The 15,885-nt window shown below is 32.3% G+C and overlaps 5 protein-coding genes across 6 annotated transcripts; 3 read left to right on the forward strand and 2 right to left on the reverse strand.

Annotated features, from left to right (window-relative positions):
- The first annotated feature begins 74 nt into the window (after positions 1–74).
- Usp5 (ubiquitin specific protease 5) lies at positions 75–4,056 on the forward strand. 2 transcript variants are annotated; one of them, XM_065344049.1, is made up of 15 exons: positions 75–314; positions 494–619; positions 704–886; positions 969–1,069; positions 1,134–1,318; positions 1,429–1,574; positions 1,666–1,859; positions 1,947–2,018; positions 2,087–2,273; positions 2,340–2,551; positions 2,648–2,770; positions 2,841–3,019; positions 3,101–3,316; positions 3,444–3,686; positions 3,771–4,056. In XM_065344049.1, exons 1-15 carry the CDS (start codon positions 207–209, stop codon positions 3,941–3,943), a joined length of 2,448 nt encoding a protein of 815 aa, XP_065200121.1. In that variant the 5' UTR covers positions 75–206; the 3' UTR covers positions 3,944–4,056. The 2 variants fall into 2 exon arrangements, with proteins under 2 accessions (XP_065200121.1, XP_065200122.1); XM_065344050.1 differs by having other exon boundaries at positions 76–314; positions 3,462–3,686.
- Positions 4,057–4,429: 373 nt separating this feature from the next.
- Positions 4,430–5,103, reverse strand: LOC135831511 (mitochondrial translation release factor in rescue). Its single transcript, XM_065344066.1, has 2 exons — positions 4,860–5,103; positions 4,430–4,762 (listed from the first exon to the last, which is right to left on the reverse strand). Exons 1-2 carry the CDS (start codon positions 5,101–5,103, stop codon positions 4,533–4,535), a joined length of 474 nt encoding a protein of 157 aa, XP_065200138.1. The 3' UTR covers positions 4,430–4,532.
- Positions 4,863–5,866, reverse strand: LOC135831513 (mitochondrial ribosome and complex I assembly factor AltMIEF1). The gene is made up of 2 exons (XM_065344068.1): positions 5,224–5,866; positions 4,863–5,143 (listed from the first exon to the last, which is right to left on the reverse strand). The coding sequence occupies exons 1-2, from the start codon at positions 5,395–5,397 to the stop codon at positions 5,105–5,107; spliced, it is 213 nt and encodes a 70-aa protein (XP_065200140.1). The 5' UTR covers positions 5,398–5,866; the 3' UTR covers positions 4,863–5,104.
- A 152-nt stretch (positions 5,867–6,018) lies between these two features.
- Positions 6,019–6,645, forward strand: mRpL33 (mitochondrial ribosomal protein L33). The gene has a single exon (XM_065344067.1). It carries the CDS (start codon positions 6,350–6,352, stop codon positions 6,584–6,586), a length of 237 nt encoding a protein of 78 aa, XP_065200139.1. The 5' UTR covers positions 6,019–6,349; the 3' UTR covers positions 6,587–6,645.
- A 932-nt stretch (positions 6,646–7,577) lies between these two features.
- Positions 7,578–13,645, forward strand: LOC135831508 (27 kDa hemolymph protein-like). Its single transcript, XM_065344053.1, has 6 exons — positions 7,578–7,790; positions 7,979–8,205; positions 10,532–10,653; positions 10,952–11,106; positions 12,180–12,378; positions 12,758–13,645. The coding sequence occupies exons 1-6, from the start codon at positions 7,754–7,756 to the stop codon at positions 12,993–12,995; spliced, it is 978 nt and encodes a 325-aa protein (XP_065200125.1). The 5' UTR covers positions 7,578–7,753; the 3' UTR covers positions 12,996–13,645.
- The last annotated feature ends 2,240 nt before the right edge of the window (positions 13,646–15,885 follow it).

Genomic DNA, 15,885 nt, shown 5'->3' on the forward strand with positions numbered 1-15,885 from the left:
TGGAATCTAGTGATAAGCACGAAAATTTTTTAGCCAATCACGAATGCCATTTAGTGCATCAGTGTTTACTCTTTTTTTTTCATCGTACACATTCATTCATCTCGAATTTTGTTGCTTGTGAAAATAATTGTCATCTTTGTGATCTGAATAGTGAATTGTATCATTTTGTAGTTTAAATTATTACGATTGTGTTTGCTTTGTTCAGTATGGATAATCACATCGAATTGTTGAAAACTCACATATCTAGTATAAATGTACCGCAACCTAACGATAAGGTTTACAAAGATGAATGCGTGTATTCGTTTGATTCTCCGGTAAAATGTTAACTTGAATTATCATGTCATAATCTCTAGTTAACAATTTGAAGATTGAAATTTATGCGAACTGCTGCAGCTAATAACATTATCGCTTTTGAAATATTTTCCTTTTGTTTCCAAATCAGCTTCAACTTCGATAGCGATTAACTCCTTTATAATTTTATCTGTTCTTACAGTTCACGGATACTGGCTTATACGTTTGCATGAAAACTTTCTATGGCCTGGGAAAGGAGCATTTAGAACGACACCATCGTAAAACGGGCAGTTGCGTTTATGTTCACATGAAATATGAGAAAATTTTGGTAAATGCATTTTGAATAATATGTAACCCTAATTTGCGAATACCTACTCTGATATCTATGTTTAATATCTCGTTGTTGATTCAGTTGGAAACTAATGAACCAGAATTAGCAGAAAGTAAAAAACCCACACGTTTAGCTATCGGCGTACAAGGAGGATTTGATGCTGATCCTTTATCTAAGAAATTTGAAACGAGGAAAAGCTACTCTATTGTAATTTTACCACAGCTAGTCATAATCCCGTGGCCGAACGATGGTTTACCTGAAAAAGTAAGTAATGCGTTAATGTGAAAGAATCGTGTACAGTTCACTTTCATTATTCGTTTTTACTTTGTTTACTATCGCACTGTAGGCAATTACTGCGGTTTATGGAATAATCAATGCAGAATCGGCTAGTAGATTGGCTGAGTTGGAGTCCGGAGCGTGGGATGGAGAAATCAGAGCCGTAACGAAGTAAGTTCTTTTCGGTTATTCTGTTGGATTTTCACATATTCGTTAACAAAAATTACTGTTAAAGACACACAAACTTGGTGCAAGTGGAGACGAATAAGAAAGTTCCTCCGAGTGGTTGGAAATGCGAGCGTTGTGAATTGACGACGAATCTGTGGCTGAACTTGACTGATGGTGCTATTATGTGTGGTCGTAAATTTTTCGATGGAACTGGTGGAAATGAGCATGCGTTGAAGCACTTCCATGAAACCGGTAAGAATTAGTCTGGTTTGTTTTGCGTGCAAATCAAACAATTCTACTAGTCGTATTGTGTTACTATTTGTGTGTGTGCGTTTTTTTCTCATTTTTTCATTTTTTTTTAGGATATCCCTTGGCTGTTAAGTTGGGAACCATTACAAAAGATGGAAAAGCGGATGTGTTCAGTTATGATGAAGACGATATGGTTGAAGATCCTCATTTAGTACAACATTTGGCTCATTTCGGTATCAATACAGCCAATATGGTGAAGGTATCTGTCAAATTTTTTAAAAATTAATGACGCGAAGTTATAGGTATTTTTTCAGAAATGACGATAATTTATTAAAATTACTTTTTTTCAGAGTGATAAATCGATGGTAGAATTAGAGCTGGATTTGAATCAGAAATTCGGGGAATGGGCTGCTATTCAAGAAGCTGGTAGTAATTTGCAACCGCTGTATGGGCCAGGATATACAGGTTTAAATAATCTAGGAAATTCCTGTTATTTGAATAGTTCTGTTCAAGTGTTGTTCACAGTTCCTGGATTTATTAAAAAGTACTATGTTTTTGGAAATACGTTCACCTTACGTTGTGATTTTAAAATTAATAGTCTTTAATAACTTTATGTGATTGTTTCAAATAGATACGTCGAAGAAGCTCCAAGAATATTTGATGGTGTTACTGGAAATCCAGCGCAAGATTTCAATGCTCAAATGTATGTGTTCTCTGTGTTATAATATTGATTATGTAGCTTGCCAATACTTAAGATTGATGAATTTCCAGGGCGAAATTAGGTACTGGACTGCTATCGGGGAAATATTCGCATCAACCAGAAGATGAATACGACAATTCGTTTAGTATTTCTCCTAATATGTTCAAAACTGTGATTGGAAAGGGTCATCCTGCATTTTCCTCCAAGAATCAACAAGATGCGCAAGAATTTTTCCTATACTTGCTGACTGTTGTTGAGGTTTGTATTATTTGTTTTTGAAATACAACCTCGGCATATTTTTACCTTTCTTACTTATGTGTACAGAGAAACAGTCGACATCAATTTGATCCCACTGAATGCTTCAAATTCAAAATTGAAGAAAGGTATCAATGTCGTTCTAGTTCAAAAGTGCAATATTTCTATCGTACGGATAGTTGTTTACCTTTGATGATACCTTTGGATGCTGCAATAAATAAGTCTGAAGTTTTGGAATATGAAGCCAAACTAGCTCAACATGCTGCAAGTGGGAATAAAGGGTGAGTTTAGGCATTCGTCCATTATTGCCTGAAGGCATGCTTTCTCCATAGTTTGATTTTTTTTTAATATTTATAATTTTTGTGGTCTAATTTCAGAGAGCCTATAGAAATAGTAAGACCTCGCATAAAATTTGAATCTTGTCTGCAAGCATTCATTCAGAGTGAAGTTGTCGATCAATTTTATAGCTCTGCCATCAAAGGAAAAACTGAAGCTCTCAAGTAAGTTGTCTACTTCACTTGTTTTGATTTATCATAAATCTATTAGTAATTGAGAAGTTTCATTTTACAGAACTACTCGCCTATCAAACTTTCCGCAATATTTAATAATTCATTTGAAGAAATATACTCTCCGTGAAGACTGGACCCCGGTTAAATTAGATGTTTCGGTTGAAGTTCCAGACATTCTTGATTTATCGGCTTTGAAAGGGCTCGGATTACAACCTGGTGAAGAATTATTACCCAGCGAAGGTATAATTTATTTTTGAATTAAATATAAGGTACATTAATTTTCAATTGTGGTAATATTTGTGATTTTTGAACGTCACACAGATGATGCAGCTCAAGGAGGAGTTCAGTTTAATGAAGCACTGTTAGCGCAATTGATGGATATGGGCTTTCCTATCGATGCGTGCAAACGTGCGTTACATTTCACAAAAAATGAAAATCTAGAAAATGCGACCAATTGGTTAATGGAACATATCGACGATCCTAGTATAATGGAACCTTTTACTCTTCCTAAAACTAGTAACAGTCGTGCTGCTGGAGGTAGGCCTAATAAATATATCGAATATGTAACCATTTAGAAAAAATAATCATTGAGATGAGTCAAAATTATGAACACTTTGCGAAGTTTGAATTCGGCTTATGGTTATTATTACTACAGTAAGCTTAGGTTCATGTTGTTTGACAGATTTTGTAGTCGATGAAGCAGCTGTGGCTCAACTTATAAGTTTTGGATTTACGAGAAATCATGTTATAAAAGCTCTGCAAGAAACCAGCAACAGTGTAGAACGAGCTGCTGATTGGTTATTCAATCATCCAGATGATGGTGACACTGTAATGATGGATACGAGTCCTGCGCCAACATCTGAACCAGCGCCAGGGCAATCGAGCTCAGCCAGTGAATCAGATTATCGTATGTTATGATGACTCATATTTCTCACATTGATAGGTGGTTTTATTAAGGAACTGGTCATTTATTTCGTTATCTCTTTTTCAGGTTACCGTCTGAAAGCTTTCATTTCTCATATGGGACCATCGCCGGCTGTTGGCCATTACGTTTGTCATATAAATAAACAAGATAAGTGGGTGATTTATAACGATGAAAAAGTCGCGTTGTCTGAGAACCCACCGAAAGATCTTGGTTATGTTTACTTTTTTGAAAGAATTTAATTTTGTTTGATTATTGTATGTAATGCTTACTTTAATGAATGCTGCTTTGATTTTTGTGATGTAATGTATGTTATACTGTTTATTTTCCCTATTTTTTTTTTTTTTTTTTTTTTTACAGAAAAATACGAGTAACTAAGAATTTTCGAGGTATTTTATTTATTTTTTGCTGAAAAGTCAATTTTTTAAACTAAGTATGAAACTTCCTTAGAGAGCCATTCTTTTTCATGTTGCTTCATTTTTCATCGAAGAGTGTTGTTTCATTAACATTCATTTTAGAATTACATGAGAAATACAATTTGTAAAGCATTCTGGTAGGAAACAATTATTGAACTTCGAAATGATGTGATAACGTGTCGATGCGCATTATATTCACAGTACCTTACTCTGCACTCAACAATATTACGATTTTCATTAGGCAGAAAAGTGATTCATCTCATCTTGAAATCTTGAAATCGAAGCTGGTATCAGAATATTGAAACAAATGCGTCATAACAATCCATTTAATATCGAAATACATTTCCAAACATTATTTACAACGAAAGTTAGAGGTTCCAGTTATCTAGACAGAATTCCATAACTTTTTTTAACATCATTCTTCCTTCAAAAGACCTTCTCGTTTTTTCCACTCGTTCTTAAGTTGATTCAGTTTTTTCTTTTTGAGTTCCATCGCTTTGCTACGCACTTCGTCAAATCGTTTTTTCTGGTTGGCAATTGAATTTTCTCCATTTAGTTTACTATCCAACTTTTCAGTTAATATTTCGCGAGCTATCTCTTGATTTTTCTCGAGCGATCTGGTTTGATGGCATTTTACCACCAGTCCTGAAAATGTAACAATTGTTTATTAAAATTAAAATTACCTAATTTTTAATCAAAATTCAACATTAATTGAGGATGAAAATTGAAATATTAGACTAACCACTCGGTATATGTTTGAGCACTACACAATTCATTGCTTTATTTACAGCTTGTCCTCCGGGTCCACTTCCTCTAACAAACTGTTCTTCCAAATCCCCATTATTTAGTTTTGGGTAGTTAGAATAATCTAAATCGTATTTCTTACATAAAATCTGGTAGTTACTAAGATGAAATCGGCGTATATAATTAGAAACGGATAATAAATTAATAGATTGATGCGAAAGCAAACTCTGTCTCCAATTCATCTTAAATTATACGGCTATTTTTCAGCAATGTTATTCCTTTCTGAAAAACCAAAAAAATAACACTTTCTAAATGTAATTAATACAGTGAAAATGACTTCAAATGATCGTGGAAATACTGACCTTATATTGAAATTCTATCTCAGCTGGATCTTCAAGATTCTTGTTCTGTTTAAATTCATTCTTAACTCTACTCATGAAATATTCTTTATCAGTTAGCTGTAGATTTCTTCCATATTTTAGAAGATCTCGATATAGCAGTATTATTTTACGTTGAGAGCATGGATTAAAATTCATATTTTTCTCACTTCAACAATTCACTAATAGCACTTTTTAAAATGACGGACTTGAAAAAAGTATGATGAAATCATGAAATGGAAACGCAGACGGGTAAAACCAAAAGAAAAGCACGAAAGTTCAATTTGAAGTTGAACTTGAGTGTTTTTGTTGTGTCTGTTATCACGTTCACATCAAGCAAAAATTTTTTGAGTTGTGGTTTAGGTGTTTCAATTTTTCTTGTCCAAAAATTCATAAAATAAGGTGCGTTTATGATTGTCCGTAACTCTTACGGCCTGTTACAGAAAAGTAAAAAATTTTTTACTTTTCTGTAATTTTCTTTGTTCTTTTCTGTAAAACAAAAAGTTACGGTTACGGACAACGTGAACTACGCCATAAGAATTCTTGTATTTTACTTTTCCATAACAGACCGTAACTTTTATTACGGTTAGTTACAGACAATCATGAACGCACCTATAAATTCAATTTCTGTTTAATTTAGATATTTTTATCGATTGAAATTTCATTAATTAATCACAATTTAATACGCTTCTTGAGAAATTATTTTAAAATATTGTAAGCAATGGAATTTTTTGGAAAAAATGCAAAAAATCAAGAAGAACTCCGATTTGAAATCCTTGTTGATTCACGAAGCTTGAAATGGAAACTTTCGTGTTTTTTGATAAGAAAAAATGTGTGTTTTGATAATTCTCTTAATTTAATTTCTTTCGTTGTTGAAAACTGTTGAAAATTGAGTAAGTTTTGACTGTTTTGAGATTATGGAATTGTTTTAGCCTAAATTTATTTGGGTAATGTTTTAAAGTAATCTCCGTTGAAACTTGTGCGGTTCAAGTTTCAGTGTCGGTGTATTTTTTTGGAACTTCTTCATCATAAAACTGTCACAAGTGTCACATATCCATAAATGTCATAACAATTACAGCCGGTGATATAATTTGCAATTTGCTCGCTCAATATGTTTTTTACGAGAGTACTATCAGCGAAGTCATCCCATGTTCGCGTAGTCTGTGAAAGCCTGGTCACCGGACACCGTGTTAATGCGATTAGAGAACGTAAAGCAGACAAATTGGAAGTCGTAATGTTTGATCCTTATGTTCGGAAGAAAGTAGTTTACAAAGAGATCAAAAAACTTACAGGAGTTGATGTGAAAAATTTCAAACCTTTGGATACTTTAGAATCTTTAGATGGGTAGTTTCTGTGTTATTGAAATATTAGTTTTACTATTGTTAAATAAAGCGTGATTAATCACTATGTGATGTTGCTATTTATTTATTTTCAATTTGTTCTATGTGTAGATCATCATGTACACCATCTAGATCTCATGAACGGCTTTTTCAAGCTTGTATCGCTTGCAAGTGTAAAGTGACATCTTCTTGTCAGAACTTTTCAATTTGTGCTGATGTTTCTGAAGTTTTGAAAGTATGCTGACAATTGAAATTGATTTTTTCAATTTAGTTCAGGTGGACAATTTGAACAATACCCTAACTATAAATTAAGTAGGCACGTTCACATTCAGTCATAATCTGCATCGCGTTACCGAGGACAGACTAGTTATCCTGTATCCTTTAAAATTATATTCCACGATTTCCAGGAGTGTATCAATCGGTCAATGTTTCAAAGCTTAATAAAGGCGTTTTACTTTATTATAATAAAACCAAAAATTGTCTGGTAGTTTGGTCCAATAAAAATATGAAAAAATTGATTTGCAAGTTTAATTTATCTGACTCTAATCTCTAAAATGGAAGAATCTTGTAACTTTTCAAGTTTCTAATTTGAATTTTGAATGTGGTCGACTGGTCATTTCATTTTTCGAGTGCCCTTCATCAATACTGGTGTTTCATTTTCTTCCTTCGCAAATTCGCAATCTTTCAGATAAATCATGAAGAATATTGAAGATCAACGATCAAAATCTACACTCATTACTCCACAATCCACATTCAATTAGACATTTTTCCCACCAATTTTTAATTTTATAAAATGAGTACGGAGTATGGTAATTTTCATTTTCCATCGAAGATTCGATCAATTTTTTAAAAAAAAATATCTACTGCAAGCTTACCGAAAAATCCGAAAAACAAGGTTGTTTGAAAACCAATACCATTTTGATTGGTGAGTGACGTATGATGACGGTTACAACGTCATTTGTTGTGATTGCTTGTTTTTTTTTTCGTTATCAATCACAATGTTATCTTCACTTCTTCAGTCATCTTGTATCTTGTGATTCGTGTTGGTGTGTTTTCCTCGTTGAGGTGTTCTGTTCATTAATTGTAAAAATGTTCTAAGTTGATACTTGAAAAATAATTATAATTTGCGTTTGCTGTAATTTCGTTCTTGGCTCAGTTACACCAACTCCAGCAAAATGTTGCCACCTATTGTTATAGGCTTATTTCTATTAGGTAAGAGTGAGGAAAACTTTCGTTACGTTACCTATCTAGTATCTACTTTTCACGCTTGCAATTTTGAACATTTTATTTCTCGCTATTAAAACGTGTTTGAGTGTTACAATATAGATTAAAATTCAATTTAATCAACTCGAATATCTGTTATAATTGTAATTTTTGATCGAACTAATGTTTCTTTTCAGCTTGCAATGTTCGAAGTGAGGTGAGCCAAGACAGCCCCGTGGAACAGATTGTCAAAGATATCAAAGAATCAAATACCACAGGCATGGATAAAATAACGAAACTATACAAGGATTATGAAAATCTGACACTTGATGTTGCAAGCGTACCATCCGTTAGATATGGCGAAGATAGTCTGCGGGAAGAGTGCGAAAAAAATGGTGGAAACGGAACGTACGAGGTTGCATTGGTTCGTATTATCGTCATTTGGTGATTATTATACCCTATTGTTGCCTTGCCATTCATGTATTCTAATTTCTACCTGAATCCCTCGTTAATGAAAAATTGAAATGGTAAAAATATTTTTCACACCATCTCTTAACGATAACCCCCTCCTCCCTTTTCCATAAAAAAAATCATAACGTGTTTGAATAGTCCTGCTAAAGTTCTGTGTTTTTTTAAAATTGAAAATCAAATAGAACTAAATCGCATACGTTTAAGGGCTTGACTTCTATCGACGGAGCTCTCGCAGATTAAAAATCCAACTTTTGAAAACAAAATTTCGTATAGAGCGTAAGCTGACAAATTTTGAGGACAGGTTGGGCTACTTGCCAAAGTGACGAGCAAGTGTCGCATTGCTTGTGGCGTCGTGTCTGTTTATTTTACTTTCATTCACGTATTATTGTGTTCCATCAGGTAAAAAATCAAACTCGAGCGATATTCTATTTTTTTTTTGAGTTGACATTTTAATTCTTCACTTTTTTAGATATTATGTCAAATTGTGATGCTATTTTTTCATTTATTTTTTGAATTAAATTGAAATTAAACTCATTTCCGATATTTAAAATTCTTTCCTGTTGACGAAAAAATGTCTACCTAACTGATGGGTTAGGTACTTCTTCCGAATAACTATAATAACCCAAGGCTTTTGTTTCATATACGTGTGCTGAAGCTCAACAGAACAGTTCACCTATTCGTAAACTTAGTTATTCTCGTCTTGGCAAGGCAAACCGCTCAACGACCTTACATACGTGTAATAGCATTTTAGATTTCGTACTGAGTAATTTTTTTGCACCTTATCTAAGAGAGAAAAAAAAGTCGATACAAAAATTTATCATGATTGTTTATGAACTTTCAACGATAACTCGTTGTCATTCTACGTTTGCATTTTGAAAACATTTCAATTCTCATCATCTGATTACATCGAATACCTGCTTGCATATGTACGAATATATAGGTTCTTGGAGGTCAAATCTTTGTAGTAAGTTAGTTCATAAAAGTGTGCACACTTACACTGATTGAAATTTTCCTACCAAGAAAATCAGTATTGAAAACTTTTCTCCCACTGTCATTTATCTATACGCTAACTATTGAAATTCCATCATCATTCCAGAAATGATTAATTCTCTTACTTCATGTGTGTAATAATGAATCACTCCTAGATTACGAATTCCATTAGCTCTGCGTCTTTACGTAGTAAAAATACTTAATAGTTCCCTGCGTGATAATGAAATATCTAATCATCGAAATTATAAATGATTATCGTTCGAGTGTAGACTGTAGAGTGGTATACCATGTAGACGAATTGTTTTCAAGACCGTACCTAGTTAAATTTATGCAATTAATTTGATTAGCTTCGTTATAATGTGGTTTATTTTTAGAACATTGTCGCACTGTTTAATAGAATCATTGAAGATGGAAAATTTTTCGACAGTGTCTTACCTACTACCTACTTCCTAGTCTATCTCTATAAGCAATAATTGGCTTTCCTCGACGAATCACCTCGTACGAAGTACTCGATTTTATGAAAATTAGGTCGTATTATCTTATGTATATTTTTTCAAATCGTACCACATTTATCAACTGTAAATCGATGCGAAGATAGGACACTTGTGGCATTGCAGATTTAACGAATGTGAAAAACAGATAATTCTGTATTATTCGTATTCGATGTGCGATTGTGTATCTGGCATGCGCATTTTCCAAGAAACCAGAGCTTGCTTTTAAAATCATCATTACTGGTATCTGGCTCTGGTATTGCTTTATTTTGCGTATCCGTCATTCGCTAACGAGAGAACCAGTTCGGTCGTGTGCAGTGTTGGCTAGTTTCCTGATGCTTTATCAGCAGTTTGATCATTCCAACATAGACATTTTATTGCTCCATTCGATATTTGAACTAAATTTAGCAGACCGTCAATTGCTCGAACAAAACTGTACCTACTCAATGTTTAATGTGGCGGTACTTGGTAATAAGGAAAAAATATCGAATAAGTGCAGATTTAATGGCCAATTCAGATGTATGGCGATTAAGTTTTTCGATTGACTGGCGAAAAATGTATACACAAAATACATTACGTTTAGTTTATTTTGAAATTAATCATCGGTCTGATAATACTGATGATGTGTTGGATTTAATGTAGGTAGGTAGGTATAGTAGGTACTGAATTTTTATCGGAATTTTGTTTCGGTTTATTAAAGTTGCATTTAATGGTACCTATTTATTTACAATTAAATTAATCAAAGTAGAAATTAACATCTGAATTATTAAATGAACGATGTTTTTTTTCTCATTTCAGAAAGCATATCAAAATATGAGAAAATGCTTCACAGGAATTGTTTCGTTTGCAGAGTTACCAGCTAAAATTAAGAAATCCAAACCCTACGGAGAACTGGATACTGTGTTCAAAGAATACTGCTCGTAAGTATCGAATCGATTTTTCTGTGTATCTCTAGCTACGTGTGTTTAAAATTTATTTGAAATGAATAAAAAATGAAAAAGCTTTGAATTTAATATTTATAAAATAATTATGGTCACTTGATTGCATTTTGATCAATTTATACGGTCGATGGCCATCCAGCATTTCATTTTGGCTGAGTAAAATTTATGGATTTACCGCCCCCCACCCCTCTTTAAAAAAAACTATGAGACAATAACGCGGGCATATTTTATTATTGATTGATTTATTGATTCTACACTGAGTTTTTTCAATTTACAGGAAAACTCTAGATATCCGACGTTGTGTGACAACTTACCTCATTGCAATGGTCCCTTGCATGGACGACAGGCATAAGTATATCAGATTTCACGCGCATGAAGCCATCGAATCAATCATGGATTTCGTTTGCGAAAACGAAGGCGATCATATTGCTCGTAAGTGTAAATATCTTCGGCATGTTCCGTCAAATTGAAAATTTCTAAAATGAAAGCCCCCGCGCAAGTTAAATATGAATTTCATTTGCGAATTTTTTTCTCATGACTCATGAGAAACTTTTACGTTTTATCCGTCGAGATTCAGATAACGTAACCCGGTTTGTAAAACTTTTGATTAACTACCACTGTCGTGGAATCAATCAAAAAATTTTCACGTTTTTTCGAAAAATTAATACCTCATCGATGGATTTTAATGGCTCAGATTTTTACTCTTGTAGACTTGACTTTTGAGTACTTATTTCAACGAAATGCTAGTTTCACGGGCTGATTGAGTGAAATACTCGTATATCATTTTTGTAGAAAGCAATATCTTTAATTGGTATGTAGCTTTAAGAACCAGCTTACTCGTAGGAGGTTTTATTTCGCAGCGAACGCTACAGAAGCATTTACTCGCACGAACAAAATTATTGAAGTCGACTAAGGTGAACCGGTTTCCTTGTTGAGCTTAAAATTAAAGTAATTTGTCGGTTTTGCGTGAATTGCATTTCGCTGATCATCGACGTAAACACATTACTTGCGTAAATTTAAAAATTTTTTCCATCTCAGCTAGAATTATTAAGAATAAATACTCAATTGCTTGATAATGATTTTTAAACGTTCTTATAGTCCTGCGTACACGTTTAATGACGCAAAATATTCGCGAATTTTTTAATCACCTTATGGTTGCTGAATTTTTACATTTTACGAGAATTGACAGCATTGTAACTCGAAAATCGTTTATTTATATATTTTTAATGCTGAAGAATATTTTTTTGGGAGAGTTGGCGATCATTTTTTTACATTCTAACGTGGTTTATTTGTTTGAAAATTTCCATTTTTACGGTCTAGAATTTTTTTGTTGATGAAATTACTATAGATTTTTTTGTAACTATCGTACTTAAGTTTATTCTTCATCGTATCTATCTGTTTTTGAATATCTACGAAAATTAATTACCTATCTAATTTCTTTTGTATTTATCAATTACTCTCGCGTATCTTAAATAATAATGCTGTAATAATACTTTTTCTTTCAGTATTTATGTCGGAAAAAGGACCAGAGTGCATTTTAAGTAAACAAGCCGGTATCAAGAAATGTTTTGATGAAAAACTGCCGAAAAACGGCTCTCGTTGGAAGGAAGATCCGATAAATTTATCGCAATTCAATTTCGCAAATCTTACGGCTGAAGACGAATTCAAAATAAAAGATTTAGGGTTCGATTTGACTCAATGCAGGTACGTGTTCCCTATTACAGATTTGCATAGTAGAAAAGGAAATCTGCATGTATTATTCAACGGGTGATTTTACATTGATAATTTTTTGTTCTGTCAAGGTGATTGAAATACCTACAGTATGAGTTTTATTTGCGCTATGAATCCTCGTATATCGATGCAAACAAATTTTGAAATAACTCTTTGAACTTTAAATTCGATTGCAAGTGTATGAAATTTCTTGAATTAGTTATGTTGAAAATTCTAAAGAAAAAGTGCACGATGTATCTTCATCTTTGTGAATTTCCCCTGATTAGTACTGAAACCTACTTTATTACATGTATTTAATCTGAATCTGAATTATGTTAATTCCGATTAATAAGTACTTGGTTTTCGTTTTCAGGATCGCGTACCAATTACGAAAATGTATCGTAGAAGAATTAACCACTTGTTCTGGTTCAACACCGGCCAACGTTGTCGATTCGATGTTCAATCTTGTTCATACTAAGTCGTACTGTAACAAGTACAAAATGCAAGACATCGATCCAGATTACAACGGTGGTACTTCGTTATTTACATCGTTGTTTTCAGTTATCCTACCAGCACTGACTGTTTTATTAGTAAGAACTTTCAGCAGTTAGTATACGGTTAAACTGCCCAGTTAGAATAAACTGGACCCTAGGTAAATTTTTTTTCTGTTTTTTTTTTTTTTTTTTTTTGTATCAGTTCAAACTTCTCACTCTCTCTCTCTCTAAAAAAGCGTGAAAACAGATCATCATTTTTAATACCAAGTATTTTTTATCATTGAAACTATTCGCGCAATGTAATGCTCAATTAAAATAAAAGAAGAGTGTTTCGCGTATATTGGTGTTTTGTGCGTACCTATTGATTATGGAATTTTTCGATTGTTTTCGAACTTCTCGATGCATATTTTAGCGATATTTCTTAATTATTTTATTCTTCAAGCTCAATGTGATAATTTTGTTTTATTTGATATTTTTAAGGAGAAATCTCAATTTTATGGCTGTGTTGATGCTTGGCAATGACACTCGCAACTCGATATTGAAATCTGTACGATTTTTATTTTATTTATTTTTCATATTATCTGAATCAAAATTAACAATCAAGTTTTCGTGATACGTAATTTTTTATCATTGTTTACTGTATCTAGTGAGTGTTAGATGCAAATGCAATTTTATGATATTCGTCTTGTGATTGTACTATCGTTTTGTTTGTGGAGTAATTAAGTACATGGAAAATGTTTGAAAATGAAATAAATCATGGAACTGTTTGGTTTTTGTTTTTTTGTTTTTTTGATTCTTAAATTGATTCCATAAGCCTGCCAAGGAAGAGGTCATTTCAATTTTCATTGTCACTTCAAGTGTTTTTATATGATTTTAGTAAATTTTAAATCAATTTTTACAAAATTTTGTTCAACTTCGCTGGTTTTTTTTTATTGATTTAGGATAATTTTTTGTTTCTGATAAATTCAGTTGAATTTTTTTTTCGTTTTTTTTTTTGAAATTTGATTCAGTTTTGACGGGTTAATTTTTATGCTCGGGATTAATCGCAAATTTTGAAAAACTTTTTGCAATTTTTGATTGCTTTTATGCCATTTTAACCTTTTATGAGTTTTTTTATAAATGTTTAATGCAATTGTTGCAAAATTTTGCTCAGTTTGAATAATATTTGATTAATTTTTGATCATTTTAAATAATTCAGGTAATTTTAAACTCATCAGTACAAATCTAAATACGATTTCGTTACTTCAAGTTCTTATTTTAAAAAATACAGTCATGTATACTTAATAATCTAATGAAAATAATTAAAATGGAGGAAAACAATATTGCAGAGTGAAAATTCCCCAACAAAAATAATATGGAAATTTACTTGAATGGATTGTTTGTGATGAAAATTACTTGAAGACTGAAGTGATTTTTTCTTTTTGTAACCTAAATGGGCCTTTCCGGGAATTAATGCAGTGTAATTTTTGAAAACGACGTTAGCTGACGGAAGAGTTATTGCTCTTACAGCGATTTTGTAGATGCAAACTCGTACCCATTGACTAAAGGTGAATTTTAAAAACCACGTCAATTGTTCAGAAAATCACATATTTAATTATATTTCATCAAAATTTATTCGTTTGTAATCCAATTAGGTAGGTATTTATGTGTCCTTTTAACTAGTTTTTACGATATTTTGAGCAATTTTTCTTGAATTTGATCACTTTTTTGGTAAATTATGAATTTTTTATTATCATCGTTAATCAAATTGTTGACAGTTTGCGACTTTTATAATACTTATTCATATACGCCAATTTGTGCAAAACTTCATTATATGTATTTTGGTAATTTTTTATTAATTTACGGTAGATAATTTTCAATAATCTATTGATAATGACATAGGTAGGTACTTCAAGATCATTAGAAAATTGCAAATTTTCACACTTAAATAATCCAGGAAAAGAACTGAAAAATAATTTTGAAATTCCAACAAAAATGTACCTATCGTTTTATTAAGGGAAAACGAAAACGAGAAATTTAACTCGAAACTCTGCTTTATTGCAATCTCGCGAGGAGTTTTTTATTTCAAAATGATTGAAGGAAACGATAGGTATTTTTAAACTATCAAGAATCTCGAATTAATAAAATTCGTTTGACTTTGTGTCACCGCGTGGAATTGAACGCTTGACAATTTTAAAGGTAGATACCACAATATAATTTATCTCGTTTTAAATATTTTTTTCCATATTTTTGAATAGCTGGAAAGAAAAGACCACTTCAGCTCCTCTAAAAGATAATAAAAAAAAAAGGATAAAAGATATTGGTACCGATTTGACATATTTTATTGTTTCGTGTTCTATTTTTATTCGTGCATCATCATCATCAACATGATTCAATATTGTTTGCATTTTCAAGTGTCTTCGAATTGGAAATTAAAACCAATTGTTGGGTGTTCGATTTTTAATCAATTGATTATGAATTTAATTTCGTTTTGTGAAATTCCGAGATCCCTACTACGCGTGGGAAAGAAAATAATATAGGCTATAGCGTGATTGAGTTTTATTACAATCTTTTAATACGGTGGCAATTTATATATCAACTTACACGCGATGAGTAGACGCAGACGGTAGAAGTACCACTACAACAGATGTGCTTGAGTGGCTTTAGGCCGTTGTTTTGTAAATTACTTTCTTGTTTTCTTTCTCGTTTTTCAAATTCGGTGTTTTTCGATTTACGTCAAAGTTCATTCATAATTTGACGGTGATATTTCAGACGATGAAATCTATAAGCGTGACGTCAGGAATAAAATTAATAAAATTTCCGCTACCTATTGCAATAATCTTAATACATACTTACCTACCTTCCTCTGTAAGTTGTACACTTACGCTTAATAATTCGTTTATTTACTTTTCAACAGGAATATACTTACGAGTAATCATTCGAAAAATATTGTCTTTTACAGAAAATTCAACATTTTGGAATTTTTTCAGAAAATTCATTTGTTATCTTTGCACCGAGAAAACTTTAC

This window comes from Planococcus citri, chromosome 1 (genome assembly GCF_950023065.1).
Source record: "Planococcus citri chromosome 1, ihPlaCitr1.1, whole genome shotgun sequence".
NCBI classification, from domain to species: Eukaryota; Metazoa; Arthropoda; class Insecta; order Hemiptera; family Pseudococcidae; genus Planococcus; species Planococcus citri.

Excerpts from the sequence above, each read along its gene's own strand:
- LOC135831508 (XM_065344053.1), top strand. The coding sequence starts at position 7,754 with ATGTTGCCACCTATTGTTATAGGCTTATTTCTATTAG. Across the intron at positions 8,206-10,531 it reads GAACGTACGAGGTTGCATTG|AAAGCATATCAAAATATGAG; the intron begins GTTCGTATTATC and ends TTCTCATTTCAG. Across the intron at positions 12,379-12,757 it reads TTCGATTTGACTCAATGCAG|GATCGCGTACCAATTACGAA; the intron begins GTACGTGTTCCC and ends TTTCGTTTTCAG.
- mRpL33 (XM_065344067.1), top strand. The coding sequence starts at position 6,350 with ATGTTTTTTACGAGAGTACTATCAGCGAAGTCATCCCATGTTCGCGTA.
- LOC135831511 (XM_065344066.1), bottom strand. The coding sequence starts at position 5,103 with ATGAATTGGAGACAGAGTTTGCTTTCGCATCAATCTATTAATTTATTA. Across the intron at positions 4,763-4,859 it reads GCTCAAACATATACCGAGTG|GACTGGTGGTAAAATGCCAT; the intron begins GTTAGTCTAATA and ends TTACATTTTCAG.
- LOC135831513 (XM_065344068.1), bottom strand. The coding sequence starts at position 5,397 with ATGAATTTTAATCCATGCTCTCAACGTAAAATAATACTGCTATATCGA. Across the intron at positions 5,144-5,223 it reads AGATAGAATTTCAATATAAG|AAAGGAATAACATTGCTGAA; the intron begins GTCAGTATTTCC and ends TTGGTTTTTCAG.
- Usp5 (XM_065344049.1), top strand. The coding sequence starts at position 207 with ATGGATAATCACATCGAATTGTTGAAAACTCACATATCTAGTATAAAT. Across the intron at positions 1,319-1,428 it reads GAAGCACTTCCATGAAACCG|GATATCCCTTGGCTGTTAAG; the intron begins GTAAGAATTAGT and ends ATTTTTTTTTAG. Across the intron at positions 3,317-3,443 it reads TAACAGTCGTGCTGCTGGAG|GTTCATGTTGTTTGACAGAT; the intron begins GTAGGCCTAATA and ends CAGTAAGCTTAG.